Source organism: Brienomyrus brachyistius, unplaced genomic scaffold, assembly GCF_023856365.1.
Source record: "Brienomyrus brachyistius isolate T26 unplaced genomic scaffold, BBRACH_0.4 scaffold48, whole genome shotgun sequence".
NCBI lineage: Eukaryota > Metazoa > Chordata > Actinopteri > Osteoglossiformes > Mormyridae > Brienomyrus > Brienomyrus brachyistius.
The window spans coordinates 722,606-749,772 of NW_026042323.1; the positions used below are offsets into that span (position 1 = coordinate 722,606).

The 27,167-nt window shown below is 43.5% G+C and overlaps 2 protein-coding genes across 2 annotated transcripts in view; one reads left to right on the plus strand and one right to left on the minus strand.

Annotated features, from left to right (window-relative positions):
- LOC125723415 (G-protein coupled receptor family C group 5 member B-like) overlaps positions 1–27,167 on the minus strand; it is a 337,495-nt gene that overhangs the window by 103,550 nt on the left and 206,778 nt on the right. The gene's annotated exons all lie outside the window — the stretch shown is intronic.
- LOC125723413 (uncharacterized) lies at positions 23,108–26,241 on the plus strand. The gene is made up of 2 exons (XM_049000020.1): positions 23,108–23,445; positions 24,981–26,241. Exons 1-2 carry the CDS (start codon positions 23,438–23,440, stop codon positions 25,744–25,746), a joined length of 774 nt encoding a protein of 257 aa, XP_048855977.1. The 5' UTR covers positions 23,108–23,437; the 3' UTR covers positions 25,747–26,241.

Genomic DNA, 27,167 nt, shown 5'->3' on the forward strand with positions numbered 1-27,167 from the left:
TGCTTGTAATGAGACGAAAAACAGAAGATTATCTCTTTTTATATTTTGAAAAAACATTTTAACATTTATCCAACCGGTCCAATGGTTTAATACTTCATACAGCAGCATTTCTAAACTCATTCCTCAGCCCACCAGACAGCTCCACGTTTTTGCTCTGTCCCAGATCCCTGCATGCATGAACCAAACAGTCACCTTTTACTGCTGTGCTGAGAGCTTGGACAGAGCAAAACTGTGGATCTTTGCAGTGGGGTCCAAGGACTGGGTTGAGAAACCCTGGCATAGAGGAGACTGCAGTGAGAGCCAAGAAAAAAAGAGATTAGAGAGGAAGGTAAAATGCTTCCATTAGCATGGCAAATAAGCTGCAAGTACAGACCCTGTGCTTCCATTACAAACAAAAAGCCTGTATGACCCTCCTAAACACACAAGTCAGATTAACTTAACAAGGGGAAATAAGCATAAAACTTGACAAAGACTAGACTATGAAAAGGGAAGGTGAACATCATACTTACACAAACTTCTGCTAAAGCAAATGGACAAACCCCTTTTAACTGAATCAAGTTACTTAAGAAAATTAATAATCCAAAAATAAATCAATAAAAATTAAGAAAAACACAATCATGCTTTGAACTAATACTGCAGTCAGTCCTAAATGTTCCCATGACATTCTTTTCGTCACGACGCACACTCGGTACATACTGGTTAAAAACCATTTATAATCCTTCATGTACCAGTCTATGATGGAGCACCCCAACCTGGGCCACCCATCCAACATGGCAGATTTCTGCCCCCTGGCCCCAGAGACTAACAGACCAACCTCTGGAAACAGGGAACCAGGGGGACATGGGCCGCTGACTGGATGGGCGACTCCAGAATGAGGTGAAGCAGAAGGTAGACTCCACAGCAGAGGACCGAGGAATATAGACCAAAACCAGGGAACCTGAAGTGGCAAGAACACAAACCAGGACAGACATATAAAACCCAAGCAAACGCATCAGTGGCACAGCCCAGCAGCTTGTGAAAGATGGCTACCTGGCATCATGAATCCCTTAATCAAAAACCTTTGTGATGGCAACTTTGCCACCCAGGACTGATCCCTCCTAAAGACCTCAAGTTTCAATGCAAGGTTTCTGAAATGTTTTGAAACATTAGTCCATGTGACTGCTGTGGTATTGTTCCAGGCAGGGAAAACAACTTAGGAGAAAATTTCCGTGCATGTTGGGTGTTTGTGGTACTGTTGGGCTGAGGGGGTAATTGAGTGACTATTAACCTTTGAAATTCAATTATATTATTTAAACAGGTTAGTAGTTAGACAGTGTGATTTAGATGAGGATAAGGATGTTTTATTGTCATTACAAAACGTGTTCTACATGAAGGGAACAAAATGAGGCACTCAGATCCGGTGTATTAGCAATAATAAAATAGAAATAAAATCGAAAGAACAATACAATGAATAATATGGTAACAATTAAAATAAAATAGAATAAAGACATTAAGATAGATTCCATTAGGAGAATTTAACCATGGATGTAAAGTGAGCAGGTGTGAGTGTAGCAGAGATTACTGAGGTCTGTGTGTAATAAAGTATATGTGACACTGGCTGAGGAAGCAGCAACGTGTGTGTGTGCAAAGTCACAGTAATAACCTGCAGCACTGAGGGATCTATTGCAGCGAAGCCCTGACATGTAACACTGGTGATGAATAGCAGTGTTAGATATAGGTATAGTGAGGTACTTATAATTATAGTAGGTGTAGGATCAAGGCCTGGATTAGATTTAGTTAGAAACATACAGGGCAAATCTAGATAACACATACACACACAGATTACATATAAATATAAATTTAGGGGCAGTGTGTAGCTCAGTGTGCTAAGCCTGTGATCAGAAAATAGTCCACTTTAGCCCAGCCTGGGCACATCTGTGGGTCCTTCAGCAAGGCCCCCAGCTCCCTGGGTGCCACTATGACTGGCTGCCCGTCACGGCCAGCTCACTCTGAGCAAGTTGGGGGAGGCAAAACGAAAATATCTTGATTGGGATCAATAAAAAGTATTAATTCTTATCCTACGGTCTGAGCATTCGGTCAATCCAAGTACAGAGAGTGGTAATGTGGACAATGCTGCTTGCATTTCCGGCCCAGCAAGGCCTGCTGCTGCTCCACAGCTATATATATATTCAGCACTGACCTTTTTCCATTCAGTGGTTGTTAAAATAACTTTGTGTAGCCTAGTAATGCTGTAGTGTAATATTCTTTGGTTTGTAATATAAGGGATTAAATAATATCTTCCAAGTGAGATACAGGCCCTCCACATTTTCAGTCAAAGGAGACCAGACAGCACTCTTCCTACAGTTGCCTCTGCTGTATCTCAGATTTTCAATAGGTAACATAGAAAACACATCTTTAACCTATTGTCTGAAGGCAGGGGGTCTGGAGGACTTCCACTGCGTGAGAGTTGTTCTTCCACCCAGCAGAGAGGAGAAGGCTGTGGCTCTGGCCTGTGAGGCGGTGTATTGTTTTTCTGCGGGGAGATGTGAGCATCGGGTGAGACTCGACTCAAATGCAGCCGCTTTGAGACAGACATGGACTTTAAGGAAACACAGACTACACATGGAACAGCAATGACTGAGCTGGGGAACGCAGTGAGGGCCGAGCTCCGGGAGGAGCGCTACGTCGCACCTAGCGAGCCGGGGACGATCCTCTCGCCGTCCGTCTTTGCGGACATAGCGCCACCTCCCGCCACCACCGGGCGTCGGAGGAGGAGGAAGAGAATGGCAATCGCCCCAGCGATCGCCCTGGGGGCGTGTTCCATCGTGTATCCCGATCACCCCGGACGTCCCCAGCGCTACAAAGCTGTCTCCCAGGGCAGCTTCCCCCGTCCGGAGAACACGCTGGGTCGCTGCGCAGCTAGAGCAGCCGTCTCTGCTGCTCGCTGCAGCCGTCGGACCTGAGGAGCTCCCTCCGCTCCTGCCACCTGTGGCTCCCGTGCAGCCGCCATTGCCGGCGGACCCCGCTCCCGTGCAGCCGCCATTGCCGGCGGACCCCGCTCCCGTGCAGCCGCCATTGCCGGCGGACCCCGCTCCCGTGCAGCCGCCTTCGCTGCCTGCTGCAGCTCCCGGGCCGGCGCCCCCACTGCAGCCACCTGCAGCTCCCGGGCCGGCGCCCCCACTGCAGCCACCTCCTGTTCCTGACCACGCTCCAGTTCCTGCAGAAGCGCCCCCTCTGCAGCCGCCTGCTGCAGCTCCCGGGCAGGCGCCCCCTCTGCAGCCGCCTGCTGCAGCTCCCGGGCAGGCGCCCCCTCTGCAGCCGCCTGCTGCAGCTCCCGGGCAGGCGCCCCCACTGCAGCCAGCTCCAGTTCCTGACCGCGCTCCAGTTCCTGACCGCGCTCCAGTTCCTGCAGAGGCGCCCCCTCTGCAGCCGCCTGCTGCAGCTCCCGGGCAGGCGCCCCCTCTGCAGCCGCCTGCTGCAGCTCCCGGGCCGGCGCCCCCCACTGCAGCCACCTCCAGTTCCTGACCGCGCTCCAGTTCCTGACCGCGCTCCAGTTCCTGCAGAGGCGCCCCCTCTGCAGCCGCCTGCTGCAGCTCCCGGGCAGGCGCCCCCTCTGCAGCCGCCTGCTGCAGCTCCCGGGCAGGCGCCCCCTCTGCAGCCGCCTGCTGCAGCTCCCGAGCAGGCGCCCCCACTGCAGCCAGCTCCTGTTCCTGATTGCGCTCCTGTTCCTGTCCCGGCGCCCCCTCCGCCTGCAGCAGCTCCCGAGGCGCCCCCTCCGCCTGCAGCAGCTCCCGAGGCGCCCCGAATGACTTTACTTCCTGGCCCCGTTCCTACTCCCGCTCCTGTGACCCCTGGTCCCTCGCCCCGGCAGCGTCGACCCCGACCTAGGGTCGGCCTGTCTGTGTCCCGCAGGGGAAGGGGACACAGACGCAGGGCTGGGGTCCCGCCCGCCCTGCCCCCTGGCTCGCCCTGCCTCGCCTGCGCTGGGGCTCGGTTGGCGCCTGCGGGTCCTGGCCCTCCGGGTCGGCTGTCGCCTGCGGGTCCCTCTCCGGTGCCTCATCGCCCTGCCTCGCTCCCCCCTCCGGTGCCTGGTCGGTCGCCTGGGGGTTCCCCGACGGCGGCTCCTCGGTCGCCTGCGGGGCCCCTACCTTCGGCGGCCCATCGGAGGACGTCGCCGCCTGCGGCGGCTCCCCCCCTCGCCTTGCCTTCGCCCTGGCCCCTTCCAGCTCCCTCGTCCCCTTCCCTGGTGCTCCCTCCTGCTCCCTCCCTGGCCCCTCCGCGGGTCCCTCGCCCTGTCTCCTCGGCCCCTCCTCGGTCCCCTCCTGCTCCGGCCTCCCGGCCGCCTGCGGCCCCTCCGGCTACCTCCCGTCGCCCGCTGGGTCTCCCTCGGGCTTCCCCTAGTTCCCCCTCCTTGTCCCCCTACGCCCCTGCCTTTGTCCCGCCTGTCTCTGCCCCTCTGTTTTCTGCTCGCCCTTTCGTTCCGCCCGTCTCTGTTCCTTGTGCCCCGGTGTACCCGCCTTGCACTCCTGGCCCCTTTGTTCCTCCTGTTCCTTCTGTGTCTCCCTTCCTGGTTTGCCTGTCTGCCTTCCCGACCCTCTGTCAGGTTTTGTCTTTTGTCTTGTCCCTCGCTCTGTTTTGTGCCTCGGTCCTGTTCCCTGTCCTGCGTTGATTCTGTTCTTGTTTTTCAGGTCCTGTTTTGCCTCGTCCCGTCCGTCGCCCCCTTCCTTGGCGCGCCCGGTGTAGCGCGCCTTTGGGGGGGGGGTTCTGTGACGCCCGCTCCGTCCGCTCCTCGTGTGTGCCACGCCCCCTAATTACCCACGTGTGATTTCCTGATCGTGCCCAGTCGTGTCTTGTTTCCTGCTGCCTTGTTTCATGTATTTAAGTTCCTGATTTGTACTAACCCGTGTCTGTCATTGATGTAAGTCGGCGTTACATGTCTCCTGCTCCCTGTCGTGTAATTAAACTCTCGTTAATCCCCGTATGCTGCTTGCCTGCATCTTGCTTACCCACTCTGCCCGCTATCGCCGATCGCTTCGCGTGACAGATACGAGTCCTAGGTGCCTGCTGGGTACATATTCAAGACAGAGTTAGGACCGACTCCAAAAATTCTGCACTGTCTCCCAGATTAGAGGAAAAAATTGTATTTTACTGAAAATTTCATTTCTAATAGATGGAATCTGATTTACCTTAGACTTGGTCAGCAGTCATGTGGATAAATTTCAGAACAACAGACGGCCTGTGGGCTGGGGGGGACAGGCAGGTTGGCAGGTGGGGGCACGCGGAATGCTCCTGGGGGTGTGGTGGGTGTGCTTATATGATTTACAGGAGCCGAGGCTAAGAAAGGCACTAAACTGCACAAACATCCTCATGTACGAAGTTTTACATAAAAAGGGGCCATGGGCTTGTTGGCGCTATAATTCTTAGCACTCTGACTTGCTCTCTGGGGCTTTGGGTTTTTGAGACAATATGAGAAGGGCAGGTGCCCTTTTGCATGGAATGTCTCCCATTCCTGTTTTTCCTTCTTCCTCTTTTTGTTTTCTTCAAGTGCCAACAAGAGAAATTAATATGACAATAGCAAAGCATCTGTAATTGCAACAATTTTCTGGGAGGAGGGGTGTGTTTTTTGACATAAATGCAGGGGTGCCAATATTTTTGGCCATGACTGTAATAGTTATTTGTGATTTGTAATCATTATTTAATTTTATCGATCCATCTACCTACCTACACTAAAAAATGTACAGTTGGATGTAATTAATTTTAAGACAAATGGTTACATGAAATTACTATCCAAGAACATTTTATTTTGTAATTCAAATTTTTCTTATTTTTCAAACCAAAAAGTTACAGCACTTCAGCCATTCACATTTATAAAACAATATGACCAATCACTAGTTCAACCTCCCAGCCATTTATCCTTCAAAAACATGGCCCTAGAAACGTTCCCACATTTTCATCATATCTTGTTTCCCATTTAGTCTCTCCAACATTTTTTCATATGAAGCTGCCTTAATCATCTCATCGGTCCATTCCTTTATATTGGGGATTATTGAGGATTTCAAATGCCTTAATATTACCCTCATGGCAGTTATGAGTCCCACCATCACAGCCTTAAACTGTTTATTATCACTCGTGACTCAATGCCTCAGTTGCAAAAACTTCCAAAAACTCCCTCCTCCTCCTACATCATACTTACTCTTTACGTCTGATTATGACATAAACATCCCATTTACGAATAAACCCCAAAGAGTTTTCACCCCTTTGGGTTGCCATTGTTTCCATACTTTTTCCTATTCGTATTTCAGGATTGTGCCAAATTGAGGAATATGGCTGCATGTCATGTGATACTTTAAGCTTCTTATGTATTTTGTGTCACGATCTCGCTGGCAAAGTGGGCGATCGGCGGGCAGGCGAGCGAACAGGAACAAGCGGACAGGCAAATACGGGGCAGAACGAGGGTTTAATAAGGTTTCGGGGAACAGGGAGCATCGGACACTGACTGACATCAAACCACATCAATGACGGACAAGGGAAACCGGGGAGACCAGGACTTAAATACACAGGACTAATCAAAGTAACTAGACAAAGCTGGAGACGATCAGGGAAATACACGTGGGTAATCAGGGGGCGTGGCACACACGAGGAGCGGACGAGCCGGGCATGACATTCTGATCCATACATTCCTCAAAAAAGATATTATCGGGTTTGTGTTTCTTATATTGTTCCCCCATTGTCACAGAATGTGCAGAGGTTGAAATAGTGAAGCCAAATCGCTCTCGATAGCTATCCAGTCCACATCAGAATTCACATTCTTCCAGTGAGAGTAGAGTTTGGCTATTTCAAATGACATGCTATATAATCTAACATCTGGCAATCCTAGACCTCCCTTGTCTCTGGGCAAAGTAATTTTAATCCTAGGTTTTTTCTTTCCCAACAAAAATCTTTTACTATACTCTCGTACTGCTTAAATATCCTTTGCGGAATATTAAATGGAAGCATCATAGAGAGATAATTAACTTGAGGCACCACAACCATTTTAGTAACATTAACTTTCCCCCCATAAGGATAATTTCAATGCTTTCCATTTGTCCATATTAAGTTTAATTTTGTTCAATGAGGGTTAAAAATTCAGAATTATTATTTTGTCAATATATAAACTCAACAGATTTAAATTTCATGTTTATAGTTCAATTTTATGTTATATAAACAAAATAATTTTTAATACAGAGCATTTTTTTATTAATTCAACAGCACCCATGTTCAATCCACTTAAGTTTGGAAGGTGTATTGGAAGGTAACGCAGATATTTCTTAAGTGGGCATCCAGAGATATCGTCCCCCCTCCAAGCACCCCTTTTCTCCACCAGTTCTGTATGGAGCTCGACAGGAGGAATGGAGAGGTAGAGAAAGGGGTTAGTCTCACAGAAAATGTAATGCAAAATAAAGAGTAAATACAAGTGCCATGAAACAGAATTGAGCTCCAGCAGGCCTCGACTTACAGTAAAGGAATTGTACATTTACATTTACAGGATTTGGCAGACGCCCTTAGCCAGAGCGACTTACATAAGTGCTTTGAGACTCTGCAATGAATTTCCGATGCTAGCTCAATAAGGACCCAAGCTATGAATACTATCTCTGAGAACTCCATTGAGTAGTGCAGAATTTTTTTTATTTTTAAACACACACCAGAATAAGAGTCGAGAAAGAATATAGAAGTTCTACGTCAAGTATTTCTGAAAAAGAAAAGTTTTGAGTCGTCGCTTGAAGACAGTCAAGGATTCAGCTGTTCGGACATCTAGGGGGAGTTCATTCCACCAATTAGGTGCCAGGACAGAGAAGAGCCGAGATGCGTGTCTTCCTTGTGCCTTGAGGGGAGGAGGGACCAGTCGAGCAGTGCTGGAGGATCGGAGAGATCGTTGTATTGTAAGGCAGACATGCTAACAAAACAGCTTTACATTCCCAATTCCAAACCATTAATGGGCAACCTTAGAGTGACAACGGCTAAAAAAAACCTTAGCTATAAGTTGGAATGAAACATTGTGAAAAGCCAAGACTCCACATGAACATGTTCTCCCCTTGCAGAGTCAGATCACGCATTTGAAGTGTTCCCAAGTGTTTGTGTGTTTTAGGTTCCTGTTAGTGAGGGGTCCTTTGCCGTTCTGTCTGACATCCAACAGAAAGTCCACTGTGTCTCTGCAACTTAAGCTGAGTCAGTGTAAGTGTGTGGCTCAGTAGCTCAAGTATTTGGGCTTGTAATCCAAAGTTTGCTGGTTTAAATCCAGCTTCAGATGGATAACTGTATGTTTATGGGCCATTGAGTTATGAAAAATAATCAATGTAGTGAATCACTATATTCTCAAATTACTTGTTGTACTTTTACAAACAACACCATTTATTAAAGAAACAAATTTGCATTGGCAGAATGAAGAATTAAAAATGAAAATAAACTATCATTTAAGAAATTGCGGAAAACTGAATTTACAATATTTGTAAATTGAAGGAAGAGCCCATTAACTTAACGGAAAATGTGCTGGTAATTTTCTGCCAGTACATTTTCCGTTTTTTGGTGGGTTTTTTTTTTTACAGTGTATGACACGCTTGAATTCACTGAGCTCAAGTGTATGTAAAAATTAATATATTTACATCTAGTATGTTTCATGGCTTCACTGTATTTCCCACTGCAATGATCAGTTTCATCTAACTGGTGATGTTAAAGGCAGAGCTGAAATTTAGTTTAGTCATGACCTCAAAATTTAATTGAAGTAGGTATTCTGTACAACCAGACGGAACTGCTGGTTGGGCTGGTCATCACCTGCATTTTCTAAGTGATGTCTAAATGTAAAGTTTCAAATTGCACAATATATATTAATCTGTTTTTAATGTTTTTACAAAATATTTTTTGTGTGTTTGCATCTTATATTTTGTATAATGGGCTTGTACATTTGATTCTTCCTTGAATTCGGTGTAATGAAGTGTAACTAGTGAAAAAGAGAGAAACGTTTGGGAAGCATTATTGAGCTGATTGAACAGAGTCAATTAAGTAAGTGACAATTAAGGTCAATATAAATCACCTATTACCCACTGTAATCCTTTGTATTCCCCCCGCACACTCTGTTAACAAAATAAGAGGGTTGAAGTCAAATCAGGTTAAAAATGTAAATTTGATCCTCCGCCTATCGCGGAAGATGCGTTCCAGACCCATCAGCGATAGGTGAAAATCTACGATACAGAAAGACCATATAAATTATTTTTTAAGTTTAAGCCTTAAAATACCCCTCCCACATGCTTTAAACACATGTAAACTCATTAAAACAACACATATATCTGTATGTCGGGCTAAGGATATGAGTGACATAATAATAATAATAATAAAAATAAATAATGATATGTAATATATATATATACACACACACACAACTTTCTCTCTATATATGTAATGGAATATATAAAAATAAAAACATATATGGCTCTTACACATTCTTTTCATCCTTCTTCATGTCACGTACTGTTGATTCATTCAAGCCATAATGGCGAACGCCGTCCGCATAACGCTTTCCTTCCCGAAGCACATCCAGAAGTTTTACCTTCTCCTGAATGGTCAACGTCTTCCATCGTAGGGCTTAGAACAAAACGAAAACAATCGGACCACAAACAATGTACGGGATACGCAGAGAATTGTGAGGCGTTGGAGGAAAATCCGCGATATAGTGGGGAATCGCTGTAATGTGAAATCTGCCAATCCTGGTTTTCAGCACCATGGACAGAAACCTGTCGTTTATAGGGACCTATTATGCCCATTTTCACTGTTCATAATTGGATTTTTATGGTCTGCTAGAATAGATTCACCCTTTTAATAGATGATATCCTAGAATTCAATATATTATTGCAGGGCTGTTTTCATTTGATATTAACCAAACGTGATATATTTATTTTTACTTTTGATATCTCATCCTTTTCCCCTTATCTGATAAGAGCCGCTGTCTGCTGAGACAAGCTGGTGTGTTTTTACTGCTCATTGAAAAGTGGGTGGTGCGGACTTTGTGTATTACATCACACTCTGAGACAGTCACTGATTGGTGGGCTCTGAGACCTGAAAATCATCCATCAATCAACCCAGGATGGGGGGCCAGCCCATCGCAGAGCACACTCACACACCATTCACTCACTCACACACTCCTAAGGGCAATTTAGCAGCTCCAATTAGCCTCAGCATGTCTTTGGAATGTGGGGAGAAACCGAAGGACCCAGAGGAAACCCCACGACGACATGGGGAGAACATGCAAACTCCGCACACATGTGACCCATGCCGAGACTCGAACCTGGAACCCAGAGGTGTGAGGCGACAGTGCTAACCACTGTACCGCTCCTGAAAATCATGAACTATTTTAAGTATTGAAGTATGAAGTATTTTTGAAATCTTTATAAAATTTAAATATTTATTAAATCAAAACATTGGGCAGTATACATGTTATAGCTACTAATTAATGAATAAGCAATATAATAAGATTCAATTTTGCTTTCACTACTTAAAGCGCCAGAACAACGTATTTGAAAAATTCAACAGCAATATCTCTTACCAGAAATCAGGAACAGGTTAAGAAGATCCACAGACTTCGTCGCGAGCAGTTTAATATACGAACTATTTCCTTCTACCCAACTCCACACACCAATAATATCACTGCGCAGCAGATATCGCCAGGGAGCTCGCGCTTGTGTCTAATGCGCAATGATACGAGTAGTGTACTTCGATAGAAGCCCGACATTTCTACGGCTGATATTTCCAAACCTGAACAACTCCCAGCAGAACAACTTTGATGGATAGATAGCATTAAGCCCCCTCCAAAATATCTTTTAATAGTTTTTTGTGAACCTCCCATTTAAACGAAGTACATCGTGGTGCTCATAAATTTGAAAGCCTAGATCCCTCATCTCGCTTTTCCACAACGTGTCAGCAGCGCCACCATCTTGGAGCGATAATTAGGCATAAACAAGCAACATGTCAGGGTGTAGATGGAAAGATCTTTTAGCCATAACTTCTTTACTAATTAACGCATTTATATCTTATAATTATGTAGAATAAATAAACAAGCCCACCACTACTGCCCCCCCAAATTTATGTAGTACTGCTCATAGTATTCTCAACAAAAACTAATCATGCTAGTATCCCGTCAGTGTCACAGGCTAGAATACATGTTATGTATCATATTTGACCGTACCGCAGATTTTTTTACCTGTGAAATGTGGTTCCCTGTTTTCTAGTTTTAACACTTCTCATGTTGTTGCAGTTTCGAAAATAGTCGGTTCACTAAGTCATATCTATGAATCTTCTATTTCACAATTACCGTGCCAATATGGCGTATCACCCAACGAGGCAGCCAAGCTTTTGAAATCTATGGCGGTGCTGCCTACGCTACTACCCGTCACATGACACAGGAGCTACCGTATACCCGCCAATCGGGAGCCGGCTAGATCAACCACGCCCACCCGTCACATAGAGAAGAGTGAGGCGAAAGAAGCGAATCAGTTTAAAAATGTCACCATCAACGCAGTGTTCAGTAGTCTGAAGATATTTTACTTTAAGCAAGGCACAAAATAAAGTTGTAGTATTTGTAATAAAATTTGAAGATTAGCCATCCCCAAGGAACTGACAGGAAAGCCAGGTACAGGTTTAGTCCTCCTTAATCAGCTTGTCGGTTACTAAATGTCGGCAAATAAGCTTGCCTTTTTCTGTGGTTTTTTTTTTCAGTTAAATTGACACTTAACGAAGTAATCTGAGACCTGAGATATAACATTGGCAACGATGGTCATTTTTTACAATCATAGATTTTAACATTGAGGACGTGTGTCTCATCATTTTCACATAGAGGGAGTTTAATTGTTTTTATCTGTGTCTGTGTGTCAACATATGTCTATTTAGTTATGTCAATCAAATGTATGATTAGTATTGACATTTCCGTAGACTACTATGTTTTAATAAAACTGTATGGACCTCTGGGAGTTGGGCAATAGAACGGAATTGTAAAGTATCAATAAGAAACACTATTAATGAAGTAGCCGCCCTAACCTTTTACTTTGTATGAAGTGTGCATAGAAAACACAAATAATGCAGTTGTACTGTTATGTATGTAATTTAAAAGGTATACTTGCCAGCAAAAGATTGAGTTAATAAAATTAAATGAAAAGTATTAAGACCCCTTGTCATTAATAGTATTATATACTTCTTAATTTTACAAAGACTTTTTTTTCTCTCATATATTTAAGTTTTTGAAGTTGATAATCTGGAAAACTGCTGCCTGGGATCCACTATCCATTCTTGACTCTTGGAATAGGAATTGAAGTCGAATCAAACAGCCTTACAGCACCCTCTTGTGACATACAGTAATATGAATGAAGTGTCCCGTTTTAAGAGGCAGACGTTGAGGCCGAATTTAAGTTGGTCACAAATGTATTTTTCTTCTGCAGCTAGAAGCGTCGTCTGAGCCTGATTTTAACTGGCATGTCGGTGTGGGATTCTTGTAGTAGAAGTTATGTGAATTGCGGTACTCTGAAATTAAGTGATATGTGTATTAGAATCGTGAAGTGTCATCTTCCTTTTGTTTTAGGTTCGCCCCGGGCATTTTTATGAACTGTATTGTAATATCAGACAGTGTGTCATGAATTTCTGAAGGGATGTTATATATGACCATTTCTTGGATACGTCTCTTGTACAATAGTTGCAGTTTGTCAGGACAAGACTGTTTGCCTAATGTGACATGGTGAACAAGTCCTGTGATTAAAGCATGTCTGCTGCTTAAAACATTGTGTTGTATGCTGAAGGTTTCTTGCCGGTACACGTTGAATTACCGTTCCATTAGAATATTCAAGTGTTATTTTTAAAATCATTTAATGAAATAGGTATTTATGTCATCATTGATGACTGTGGTCCACCTGTGTGACAAGTAACCTGTCCCGGACAGAGGTTTCTTCAAGGCCTGTTGTAGGAACCCCATGGTGTAGCATTATGAGAAAGTATACAGGGAGTAGTACAAATGAGCAGTTGCCCTGCCCCTCTTTTACTCATTTTGGATGCTTAAATTACTAAATTGTGTCTTTAATGCTAATCTGTATGATTCTATGGTCTGAGTGAGTCTCCAGTACTACATGAATGGTAAACCTAAAAACTCTACTTCTCTTAGCTTAATAATATTTTCTTTATTGAGTTGAATTAGTTTGTGTCTAATTTTCATTTTATTGATTTTCTGCATGGGGGCGGCATGGTGGTGCAGTGGTTAGCACTGTTGCCTCACACCTCTGGGACCCGGGTTCGAGTCTCCGCCTGGGTCACATGTGTGTGGCGTTTGCATGTTCTCCCCATGTTGTCGTGGGGTTTCCTCCGGGTACTCCGGTTTCCCCCCCATAGTCCAAAAACATGCTGAGGCTAACTGGAGTTGCTAAATTGCCCGTAGGTGTGCGTGTGAGAGTGAATGGTGTATGAGTGTGCCCTGCGATGGGCTGGCCCACCATCCTGGGTTGTTCCCTGCCTCATGCCCATTGCTTCCGGGATAGGCTCCGGACCCCCTGCGACCCAGTAGGATAAGTGGTTTGGGAAATGGATGGATGGATGGATGGGATGATTTTCTGCACACTTGGATTATTTATTTGCCCCCCTTGTCTTTTGTACATCTTACTTTGAAAAACTTTCATGTCACATTTTAAAACATCTGTACATCTTACTTTGAAAAACTTTCATGTTACGTCTTAAAACATTTGTGTAACTAAAAAATTATGGTCAAGTTATATTACCAAAAAAACATCTGATAAATTTATATAATTTGTGCAACATGTTTGAAAAATAAACAATGTACAACTATGTTCAAGTTAGATTAAGAACAACACATTTGATAAATGCATACATTTGGTGTAACATCTGTAAAATGTTACACTACTTGATAATGGTTGTCCGTTCTTCCCCATTGCTAGCATTCCGATCTTTTGCTCACCCCACACATGGATATTACATTACACGTTTTTTCAACGCTTGCATCTCCTTACGCCCCCGACTATCCTTGAACAGCGAATGGAAGAAATCCCCCTTTTCTTCAAACATCCGTATCCAAGTCACAAACGGTATTCTCAGCCCAAAACAGTCGCATTTAGGCCGCTGACATACAGGGGCGCCGCTAAGGGGGGGAAAGTTGGGACAATTCTAAGGGCCCACGCCCTTTAGGGGCCCCCAGAGATCTGCTTTATTAATAATAACACTACTAGCAGTAAAGTAAAAGAAATTAAAAAATGTATCTACAAAAGAGTTACAAATAAAACAAAATTACGGCTTATTTCTGCATCTCCAGTCAAATTACACCCCTCTGTGATTCACTGCATGGTTCAGCCCATCCTACCTAGCGTAGAGTGTCGCTGCCGAGTGAGAGCAGGTGCAGATATGTCAAGTTCAACAAAGAAGCATAAGTCCGGTCATCGGAAACGACAAGCGAGGTTACATAGAGCAGAGAGAGAGAAAACGGGCAGACAATTACTCACTAAGTTTTTCGAAAAGAAAGGTATTCACGAAGCTTCCTTTGATGTAATGTTGGCGCTACTTGCATAGCGAACCATTAACGTTATCTGATACTGAATAGAACAGGCTACGTTTTTCACCAATGAAAATTAAATATGTAATTTATTGTCCAGATATAGATCTTGAATTTGTTGCAAATATGCCAGCATTATCTTATTGGCTAACTATGCTGGCGGACTTTAAATACTACCACCGTGTATGATAGCAGATAGTTCACTAATAATGAGATCTTCCTAATACTGTACAGATGCAGCCTCGCCCTCACCCACTCTTCCTCACGAAGTTCCCCCAGCTCTTCTCCCAGTTGAAGAAGGAGGTAACCAGAATGTCACTGAGATCCATCCTTTTAAAAACAGGCTAAAAGGCATTGCAGTTTGATTATAAGCATTAATTATACTATTTCAATGTCTGACATAGCCTTACTTAGTCAATATTAAAGATGAATTTTTCTTTTTGTAGATTGATTTTATGCAGAAACAGTAAATTATTAATCAGGTTTATTATGTAGAATGATTGAGAATAATGCTCAATGGATATTGAATATTGCTGAAAATTATATAGTATTAAGGGGTATTCTACATACTATTATAATTTATTTTAATACTGATTAACTAGTCAAACTCATTTCATATCAGCATAATAGTGTGGTACAGAACCTCTTTCAGTGTAGACATGTTCTGAATGAATTATGTATACGTCTTTTGTATACACTAGGGCCAGGATGCTCCTCAAGCCAGTCTGTCAGGGAGGTCACAGAAAGAGATTTTAAAACAGCAGAGGAGGCTCAGGAGAGAATCTGTAGCAGCAGCAGCTCAGATGAGGAGGAGAAAGAAGTGAGGAGCTTACAGTTTAAGGGACAGAGTGAAGATAAGATGGACACTTTAGATACTGAGCCGCATGACCTGTTGTCAGTTGACCCAGGTTTGTGGCCTACAAAATTAACTGAGAAAGACAGAGCAACTATCGTTTGTAAATTGGCACAAAAAGAAGAAAGAGACATGCCTCATGATTCACAGGGAAAGCCATTTCCAGACTACTTGAAATACTGTAAGGCAGCAAATGGTAGAGTAAAGATGAGAAGGGATTGGTTGATTTATAGTGAGAGTACAGATGCACTGTTCTGCATCCCATGTGTTCTTTTCTCTCAGGGGCAGAAAAGACCTTCTCATAGTCTTCTGAATAGTGACCAGGGGTACAAGATGTGTGATGTTAAGTGGCATCGTATGTATGATAAACTCCCAAATCATGAGAATAACAGGGCTCACAGGGACTGTTATTTAAAATGGAAAAGTCTGCAGTGTTCTGAAAGAACTGCAAGTGGCATCAACATGCAGATGCAGAGAGAGTTACAGTCTGAAATTGAGAGAAATAAAGCTCTCTTGCAGAGGCTCCTTGATGTAACTCTACACTTGGCATCAAGAAATTTACCTTTCAGGGGTAAAACAAAAGACTTAGGTGATGTCCATAATGGAAATTTCCTAGGGACTTTAGAGCTTTTGTCCCATTATGACCCACTGTTGAAAGACCACTTAGAGAAAGTGAAGGCATCCAGAAAAGAAGGCAGGTTAACTCATTATTTGAGCTCAGACATCCAGAATGAGTTTATTGAATTGTGTGGCCAAAGAGTGCAAAAAAACATCTTGAAGGAAAGGGAAGATGCCATATATTATGGGATCATTTGTGATGCTACGCCTGACATTTCTCACACTGAGCAGAATGTTGTGCTCATACGATATGTGCATTACAATAAAAATATGAAAGACTGGGAAATTACAGAAAGATTTCTACAAGAAAACAGGAAGTGAAATAGCAGGAATGATACAGAGTGTGCTTATGGATCAAGGGATAGACATTAGTGATTGCAGGGGGCAAGGTTATGATAATGGGGCAAATATGTCTGGGAAGATCAAGGGAGTCCAGGCCCAAATTTTACAAAAAAATAATCTTGCCACATTTTCACCTTGTGCTTCCCATACATTGAACCTTGTGGGTGTGCACGCAGCAGGCTCTAGCCCTGAAGCCTCTACATTTTTTGGCTACATCAATCGCCTGTACAGTTTTGTAAGTGCCAGTCCAGAGCGATGGGCTATATTCAAAGACACTGTAGGCTGCTCTCTGCATAACTTATCTGACACTCGATGGAGTGCTCGAATAGATGCTGTCAAACCTGTGGCAAAACATTTGCCACGGGTAAAAGAGGCCCTGAGTGCTATACTAAGCACATGCAGTCTTTCAAATGAGGCCAGGGCAGAAGCTTTCGGACTCAGAAAGTACTTTAGCTCATTTGATGCTATTGTGCTTTTGACCATTTGGGTAAAAGTTTTGCAGTGCATTGATGACAGGAATATAATTCTCCAGTCAGGGAAAATTTCCCTGGAGGTTGAGGCAGCTAATGTCAGGGACCTTAAAAATGAGATACAAAATCTCAGGGATAGTTGGGATGCAATCCTTTCAGAGGCATCCTTAATTGCCAGTCAGATGGGAGTGCCACCTAAATTTAATAAGGAGCTGGGCCGTCAGAGGAAGAGAAAGAGATTATCTGATGAGACCCGTGACCCTGAAGAAAGTCAGAAGGACAGCAGTGACAAAGTGTTCCGCAACACTATTTTTTTCACTGCCATGGACCACATTATCTGTGATTTGGACACGCGCTTCAAAACAACTGCAGGTATTGTAGAGGAATTTGCTGCCATAATAAAAGTGGGGCAGTTGAGTGACTGTGATATTTCAACTGTGTGCCAGCCACTCATAAGTAAGTATACAAAGGACCTCACACCACAGTTTGAGAATGAAATCAGGCATCTCAATGCAATATTTTCAGCCACTTTTTCTGATTGTTCTCCTCTTGCTCTCCTAAATGCAATTCATAAAATGGAACTCCAGAGCATTTTTGGAGAGGTGTGCATTGCCCTGAGGATCTTTTGCACTCTTCCAGTCACTGTTGCCTGTGGAGAGAGGGTATTCAGCAAGCTTAAATTGATAAAGAGCTACTTGAGATCAACAATGTCTCAGGAAAGGTTGAACAACCTTGCCATACTGTCCATTGAAAGTCAGTTGGCTTTAAAACTGGATTTTAAGGATTTGATTGAGGATTTTGCCAGCAAAAAGTCCAGGCGTTTGGCTTTTAGCATTTAAGTCACTGGCAGGTTAAACAAAAGACCATTTCTAATTGATTTGTGTCTAATTGATTTTGAAAAGTCACTGTTGCAGTGTATTGCATTGTGTACTCTGTTTATACATGTTTGTTTGATATTTTTGATTTAGGATTTTGCCAGCAAGAAGGCCAGGTGTTTGGCTTTTAGCATTTAAGTCTCTGGCAGGTTAAACAAAAGACCATTTCTAATTTATTTATGTTGTGTCTCATTGATTGTTAAAAGTCACTGTTACACTGTACTGCATATTGCACTCTGTTTATATATTTTTGTGTTTAGTATAACACGTTTAATCTTTAAGAATGTTGCATTTTCAATGAATATTTGATTACTGTATGTAATTTTTCTATTACATTTATTTTTGAACAATAAATCATCTGCTAGCTACAGCCATGGTAGGTCTCTGATTAAATACTGATACGGTACCTGTCAAAAGCAATAACAAAAGTAATAGGTCGGTACTATTATATTGCAGACAAAGATTTTGAATAGCTAGGTTGGCTTGTATGTTTTGAGCGGAATGGGTGTGGTAGGGGGGCCCAACCTCATATTTTGTCATAGGGCCCAAAATTGCTAGCAGCACCCCTGCTGATAAAACTGACAAACTTTATTACTTCAATGATGCATTGTTCAGCTTTATGTGCTCTTCTTGATAAAAAAGAATGTCCTTTATTTTACTGTGGGAGAAATAAACACAGTAGTATGATACATATATTTAAAAAAAATGACACAAACAAAAACATCAGTCCAGTTCCTGAAAATCTGATTTAGAAAAATACACCCCACAATTATGATTACATTTTTTTATATACAGTATATAATGCTATATATCAGGGTTCCCCAATTCCAGTCCTGGAGAACCAGTTTGCAAGGACCTGTCAAATATGCCTACTAAACCTGGCAATTGGCTGGTGAGCTGAATAAGGTGTTTGAGTATTAAAATCTGGGTGCAGACTAGGCCTGCAGGACTGGAACTGGGGAATCATGGGGAATTGAAAGTTACCATCACCAAAAATAACTTTTATTTTAAAGTTTCATAATGAAATTAATTTGCTCATCAGGATATTCTGTTTGGCAAAGTATTCCAGTACTTGGGTTTTAAATTATCCATCGTAAATCTTTGTCACCAGATGCACAGTAATCATCCCGCTAAAGCAGAACTACACTGTCATCGTATTAAAGGGGTGAGTCTGCACACAGAATCGGTTGCTCCAGCATCCACAGTGTCATTCTCCCAAGTTACTATACAGCAATTAACAATCACTGACAGCCGCTAGTAATTAAATGCCTAATAACCATCATGTAGTGATTGAAAGTGATTCAGTCTCAGCCATGGCAAATGTAATCTTATGCATAGCTATTTAACAACAATAGTATTCCCAGATTGAGGTGAGTACGAGGACAATCTTTTCATAGCTATTTCCTAGCATGGAGTATGGCGTAAGAGGCAAGTTTATGCATGCAGACAATTGCATATTTCAACTGATATGGGAATGCCACTTTGGGGTCAATGACATGCTGACCTCAGTAAAATTCCAGAAGATATTTTTCAGCCTGGATACTTCTCTCCCGTGTAGTAGTTCTCCGCTTAACAGCAACAAGAACTTAACATACATGATGGTACATAAATGTGATCTGCTGATTTCAGATCTGTAAGCATAAATGACCTTTGTTGTATTCCCTGGCCTTCAGGCTAACTGGAGTTGCTAAATTGCCCGTAGGAGTGCATGTGTGCGTGAATGGTGTGTGAGTGTGCCCTGTGATGGGCTGGCCCCCCATCCTGGGTTGTTCCCTGCCTCGTGCCCATTGATTCCGGGATAGGCTCCGAACCCCCCGCGACCCAGTAGGATAAGTGGTTTAGAAAATGGATGGATGGATGGTATTCCCTGGCCTTCAGGGAATACTTATGGTTTTAGCACTGTTCCCCTGTCGCTGCAGATACTTTGGCATGCAAGCCAATAACTCAAAAACCGTTCGATGAATCCTTTTCAATCTTTGTACAGGTATTGGTGAGGAACTAGAACTGATTTAATTTTGAAACAGTCCCAAAATGGAAGCAGCGCCACATAGTGATAATGAAAAAAGCAGCAGTTTTGATGCTTGACCCTGCTAAGACCATAATTCAATAACCGTTTGATGGATCTTTTTCAGTCTTTGCAGAGGCATTATAGGGGGCTGGAATGGAACTGATAAAATTTTGAGACAGCTCGCCAGAAAATATGAAATATGGCTCTCAGGAAATATGAAAGAGCTTTGTGCGTGGAGATGTGATCTTTCCACATGATTTCAAGTGAAAACATCTTTAAAACGACGGCTTTCGCTATTGCAAATGTCACACTATTTAAGGTCTCAGGAAGTCTAGGGGAAGCAGAAATATATAGTGCATATAGCTGTGTCTCACATAAAAAGGTTGTGCATACTCTGCTCATATTGTTCAAAATGGAGTAACACTTTGCCATGAATTTTAAATTTTAGTATGAGCCCATATAGTTAAGTCTTAACTGTTTACACGTAAACAATTAAAAAAGATATAGCTGAGGTCCTGGATTCAGTCTCCTGCATTTTCTCTCTAACCCCCTCAAAGAATTTCTTGCAGGGATTAATTCAGTATGTTTTAACAACATATAAAAAGACCAGATGAGTTAGGAGCAACACTTTACTTGAGGGGGCACAAATAATGTCGTAGTACATCCATCCATCTATTTTCCAAACCGCTTATCCTACTGGGTCGCGGGGGGTCCGGAGCCTATCCCGGAAGCAATGTGCACAAGGCATGGAACAACCCAGGATGAGGGGCCAGCCTGTCGCAGGGCACACACACACCATTCACTCTCACACACACACCTACGGGCAATTTAGCAACTCCAGTTAGCCTCAGCATGTTTTTGGACTGTGGGGGCAAACCCCACGACGACATGGGGAGAACATGCAAACTCCACACACATGTGACCCAGGCGGAGACTCGAACCCAGGTCCCAGAGGTGTGAGGCAACAGTGCTAACCAGTGCACCTGTCAGAGTTCGCTGGTTAAAGCGGGTAGTGCGCACAGGCTGACAAGCGGGCAGGAAGCAGGCAAGCAGGCAGAGTACGGGGAAAACGGGGATTTATTCAGGATCGGGACGGAGCAGACAGCACTAAGACTAACTAACATCAATGACGGACCAGAAACTAAGGCAAGTCATGGACTGAAATAGACGAGACTGGGCGAAAATAAGTGGACACAGCTGGGCAAGATCAGGGAAGCACACGTGGGTAATCAGGGGGCGTGGCACACACGAGGATCGTACGAGCCGGGCATGAGAGCACCACCATGCCGCCCCTGAAGTAGTACACTCTTACTTAATTTATTAATTAACCAGAAAGTATTAGTTATATACTGATCCCACATTCGTTCATTCTTAATCATAACAGTTACTGTATTTGTTCATCATTTGTACTTGAGTAGTTACTGAGTTATTACTGAGTAATGTATATTTGAACAATATAAAATATAACAATACATGTGCTATAAATCAACAAACCATTGTCCTTTCCTTTTATCCACTGCAGGGCTGCAGGAAGCAGCATACAGAGGAAATGCCTTGGGTGGGATGGTAGCCCGGATCAGGGCTCACATGTGGGCAATGAAGAAGTAGCACTTCACGTGTTCGGGAGAAAAACAGCAGCCAGAGGAATCCTATGCAATCTCAGTGAGAATAAACTCCCCAGACCCAGGACTGGGGCAGGAATTGCAGGATTCTCCTCTAGCATTTATTTTGGCATACTGTATTTATTGCTATTATCCTTGGTACATGTTTATATTTGCCAATAATTGAAATTGAAATAAACATGATTATTATTCATCCATCCTTGTACCGCATATCCTGGAGACGAGGGCCTGGAGCTTATCCCAGGTAGCATAGGACACAATGGTATACTTTTGGATGGGATGCCAGTCCATTGCAGGGAATGCACTCACTCACACACTTTAAGCAATTTAGAGATGACAGTCTATTATTATTAGGATACCTATAGTTTTTAGTAGTTTTCACTATTATTATGCTTTTTGCCATGGGAGTCTATGGCAGCCCATAGAGCTGATTGGCAACTTTTTTGAAATTTGGCACATCGATAGAGGTCAGTTCCAACTATTCATACCAAATTTGGGTTCAATCCATCCATCACTCTAGCGCCACCCACAGGCCAAATTTCAAGAAATGTTTTTGTCTTATTCTGTTCCTTATCATTGTATGATTATACTATTTACTTTTAAGTATTAGCATTACCTGTCTTGGTGACATCCCATAATACAGCTCTGATGACTTGATCACATATAAAACACTTCCCACGCAGCACATTATGCTTTATTATCTATTTATTATTCAAACATCAAACTTTGATGACGTCAATGTATATCCCTGATATAAATCACTGAGGTGAAGCTATGGACATCATACTTAACTAGCTGACGTTTTAGTATTTTATATAGCATGATGGGTGCAGATCTAACTTAGTGTATAACTTAGTTTCGGCAGTGGTTTTGCTATATAGAGTCCATCGTCATGATCCCATAGTTAGCGGAAGCGAAAATAGTGTAATTAGTACAAGTACTAAAGAAATGTAATGTAATGTAATACCGAACAGCTTTCAAAAATGCGGTACCGCAATACCTTTTTCGCATCGGTATCCCGCGCAGCATCAGTCTGCCTGAGATATTTGATAAAGTGTGTATTTTCCTATACGTGCAGCACGAATAAATAAAAACCTCTGCTTTGTATACTTGACAAATCTGTGTGTGTCATCATACTCAAAACCGCCCCAAATAAGCCACGAAATTAACCATGAATTCTACCCTACTGTGGTACACAGCTTTGCTTCTTATGTTTCTTTCACACAAAAAGTTGCAGGTTGATGACAAAACGTGCTCGCGTCCGGACCAGTAAGTGCAACAGGGGGGCAGAACTGGGGAGGGGGGCAGGATGCGATCGTGCTCGGTTGCAGTATAAGGCAGCCGGGCCCAGTGTGGTACGCGCTTAATCTAATTACAGGTTCTTGTGGGAAGCTTGTGTGATGTATAACCTTGCTCATGTCAGGTTTCGGGCTGGTTGCGAGCGCGATCGCATGGGCAGGAAACAGGCAGGCAGAACACGGGGAAACTGGGATTTATTAGCACTAAAACGGGACGAAGCACGAACATCGACTAACTAACATCAATGACGGATCAGGAACGAAAGCAAGACATGGACTGAAATAGACAGGACTGGGCGAAAATAATCGGACACAGCTGAGTACAAGGGGGAAGCACACGTGGATAATTAGGGGGGCGTGGCACACATGAGGATCGTACGAGCTGGGCGTGACAGTTCGACATACTGATCGCTATGTATCGCGATACAACAGTTTGAAATGTTACCAAAGTGTCATTTTATAATTCCCATATTAAACAAGTTACCGTGCATAGTGCTTTGGGGAGAGACAGACTCCAAGAGTGCAGTTCATTTCACGTGTCTTTAAGTCATTGTCTGATATTATCCAGAGCTGAATGTGTGATTCATGCTTACTACTATATTCTTGCTTTGCAGTTCTTACACAATTTTTTTTCTTATTTACTTCTATTAGTAAATAAAAAACTTATAAAACTGTCATTATTATATAACAACTATACGTATTATGATGTTATTATTTAGTTATGTTGTTGCTTGGTTACATTTGATGCCTCCGCACGTGGGAAGCTACCGGTTTGAAAGACGCGGCTTCACTTGCTTTTCTGCACCAAGATGGCAAGGTATGTTGCATTTCTGCTCCCATTTTATCGTATAACTTATCTTATTATTTAGTATCTGTCTTTGTATGTAAAGTGGTACCTCGACCCACGAACAGTCCTGATCACGAATAAATCGGGTTACGAACCAGATGTTCCAAAATGTTTTGTACCGGTTGTCGAACCGTGTTTCGGGCCGCGAACCCACAAACGTCCCGAAAAGGGTCCAATGAAAGCTCCCCAAAGAACCACCCGAAACGCGAAGAAATGTCCAGTATAATAATAATTAAAAAAATCATATTTTCGAAATTACTGCATTTGACTGTTACTCAGTGTTTTAATGTTGATTGTTTAGTGTTTTGGGGGGATGTTTTGTGGTTGTTTTCCGTGTTTTGGCGTCTTTCGAGCGACCAGCGTATGCTCAGTTTTAATGTTTTATTTAATTTAGCATTTGTTAGCATGTAAATGTAAATGTATGCTCTCAGTTATATGTGCACAGTCTGTCATAATTTGATTGTACGGTAGGGGGTGTTGAGTTGTACTGCGTGTACTCGAAGTGTATATTTGTATGTATAGAGTGACCTAAAGAGAAAGACGGCGATATGTCCTAGTTCATGGTGAATAACGTGTTGTGTGAACTTATTTTTCCATTTATAAATCCTCTATTATTGTTAGTCTTCTCCCGATTTTCTTACCGCTGCACCGACAGTTTGACGTGCCAACAGCATTATTTGTTACAAGTAAGGTTATTTTAATTTAAGTCTATATTCTTGGTCGCGTTCTCCCCATGTCGTCGTGGGGTTTCCTCCGGGTACTTGCTAAATTGCCCGTAGGAGTGCATGTGTGAGTGAATGGTGTGTGAGTGTGCCCTGCAATGGGCTGGCCCCCCCATCCTCGATTTTTCCCTGCCTCGTGCCCATTGCTTCCGGGATAGGCAAACGAGTAGGATAAGCGGTTTGGAAAATGGATGGATGGATTCTTGGTCACTGAAAAATATTAAAAACTGAAGAAAATGCAGCGTTTCTGAGGTTTAAACATATTGAACATAATACATATTTACATTATTTGAAATGGGAAAATTGATTGAGGTCACGCACTTTTCAGGTCAGGAACTAAGTTCGTGAGCCGAGGTATGACTGTATATTGAAATATGTTTGTGTAAAATTCAGTATATTGTTTGGATTATATTTAAATTTTATGTGCAGGTTAGTTAGTGTCATATGCAGGGTTGCCAACCCTCACTCAAGATGTCTTGTAGTCAATCTGTTTTGTTCCATTATAAACCTAAAATTAGCTCCATCAAAAGTGTTGGGGTAGTCTGCAAACCCTCCAGACTATTTACAAGGTAGTAAGACTGTTACACATATGGAGATGAATGTGCAGACTTGTCTGGAATTGAGAATCTCACGCCAGCCAGCTAACCAAAGATAGCAGCTCTGCCTGTGCAGTAATGCGGTTGTTGATTGGGAAGGTGTGGGTCAGTGCAGAAGTGTAGTCCACATGTCAGGAGTGACTGACAGCTCCATTGCATTGCCTGTATGTTGTTTTTCCTCATTCAGAATCAGACGATTTGAGAAAGCTGTTTGCTGGAGCGACGACAGATACTGGGCAACTTGGGACAAGTGGGGAGAGGTGATTGACTGGGGAGATGAGAAAGAGCTGTGCTCCCCAGCAGAATCACCTTCTGACCAGGCTGACAGTTCCACTGAGTCACATTCCCGAAGGCGAATTGACAAGGCAGTTAGCTGGACGGATGATGCTTATTGGGCAGCCTGGGACAAGTGGGAAGAGATCATCTGCTGGGGTGATGAAGAGGAGTGCTCCCAAGTAACTCCACCCACTAGCCAGCTTGGGAGGGATAAGGGGATAGATGTACATGGGTTGGAGGCTTTTGTGATAAATAACAGGACAATCTCCATAAAGCCTGTAGACAACCACCAAGACAGTCTGAAGATAGGAGCTGTGCTGGTAGACCTCTGCCAGTTTGATCTCGAATATTTAGATCAAAGTAAATTTAATTTTGAAATTGTGCAAGTACAAATTGGAGAAGTTGAAGTGGAGGAGACTAGAGAAAAGTCTTTTGAAAAAGCATTTGAATTGGAAATTGTGGATGTGGCAGTAGAAGTTATAAACAGTGAATTCCAGCCGAATGCTATAAATTTGGATATTGTTGAAACTAAGGTGGACAAATTATTATTGGAAGAACTGATCATTGGCGATTTAGAAGCAGGCAATGTGAAGGTGTCAGTGTCAAATGGCAATGTGGTGAAGGTACCCTTAAGGTACCCTTCGCCACAGAGGAACAGAAGGACCAGGCAACCTTAGACCATACTCTCTGGTGGTTGACTCGTGGCAACTGGACTTGTCTCTGAAAGTTAGAAACGTTTCGCTGCTTATCCAAGCAGCTTCTTCAGCCTGAGGGAGGTAGTAAGTGTCCACATATTTATCCTCCTGGGTAAGTAGTCTAAGGGGGCTCGTTGAGTGAAACAAAGTGGGGGGGGGGGGAGTTGCGGGTAGATGTAACCAGTCCCTCCTACTCCAATAGAGTGGGTCGTTAAGGGTGGCCCACCTGGTGGAGGTGTGAATTGGGTCTGTTTTTTTCCTGGGAATTATTTTTGTTTTGGCAAATGATGAGAGGGCCGCAGGTTAAATTGGAGACAGGTTGTGCCTAATGCCTCTACCTCTGTTGAGTGAGGGGTTGTGCATTTGCACATGCAAAGCTGCTTGGACGAGCGGTGAAACGTTTCTACCTTTCAGAGAGGTACAATGTCTTTGGATATCTTTTGTCTTGTGCAGTCTGGGAGTTGACTGAATGCTGGGGCGGGGGGGGAGGTATTTTGCCCCCCCCCATTCCTTTCCTCCCCATCCCTAAATGCTTCCCTCCTCCCGCTCCATCACACCACCACACATGTAGGGCTTTGAGGTGTAGGTGCGTTGCTGGGATGCAGGGTAGGTATTCCTCCTCTGTCCCCTCGCGACCACCTGTACCTCATTCATACACTACAACGTAGACACTCTCATTACTTACTCTCTCATGACACATACATTTAGGGCGTTGGGGATGGGCACACAGAATGGCATCCAGAGGGCGGTCTGTTCATTCAGCCTTACCTCTGGTGCCAGGGCCCACATCTCAATTTTAATCACACACAGACATTGAGGGCTCTGGGGAGAGGCCGAGCTAACACCAGCTGTTGGTCGGCAGGGCGTGGTTAGTGCCATGCCCTTCACCTGTTTTAAAAGCACTTTAGAACAACACACACCAACACCACATCTGAGCGGGCAAAGGGGGGCATGGGGTCTTTTCACACCCCCGTTCCCTGTTCGCCATTTGGGGCTGGGGGCTGAGAGGAAGAGCTGGCCGTCTGGTCGGGGTCTGGGCTGGTGGGCTTCTCGGCTACTGCGGGGTCCGGGGTGATCTTCTGGTCTCCTCGCCAGAGGAAAAATAGGGGTCCACATAGAGTATATATGGGGAGTGAGAGTATGTGTACAGTGTTCATTTCTGTGTGTCTAAATGTTGGGTGAATGTGTAAATATTTGTTTATGTCTGCATGAGGGTGGGAACGTATGCTTGTATATGTGTGTGCCTGTTTGTCTATACACACGTGTCAGGTTGGGTCCTAGACTCCACCTGAAATAACATCTCGGGCACAATAAAGTGGTCCTCCGCAGAGGGGGGGTGGTGGAGGGAAAAAAAAAAAAAAGCTTGTGACCCACCGACCGATTTCTTATTTGATTACTGTTGT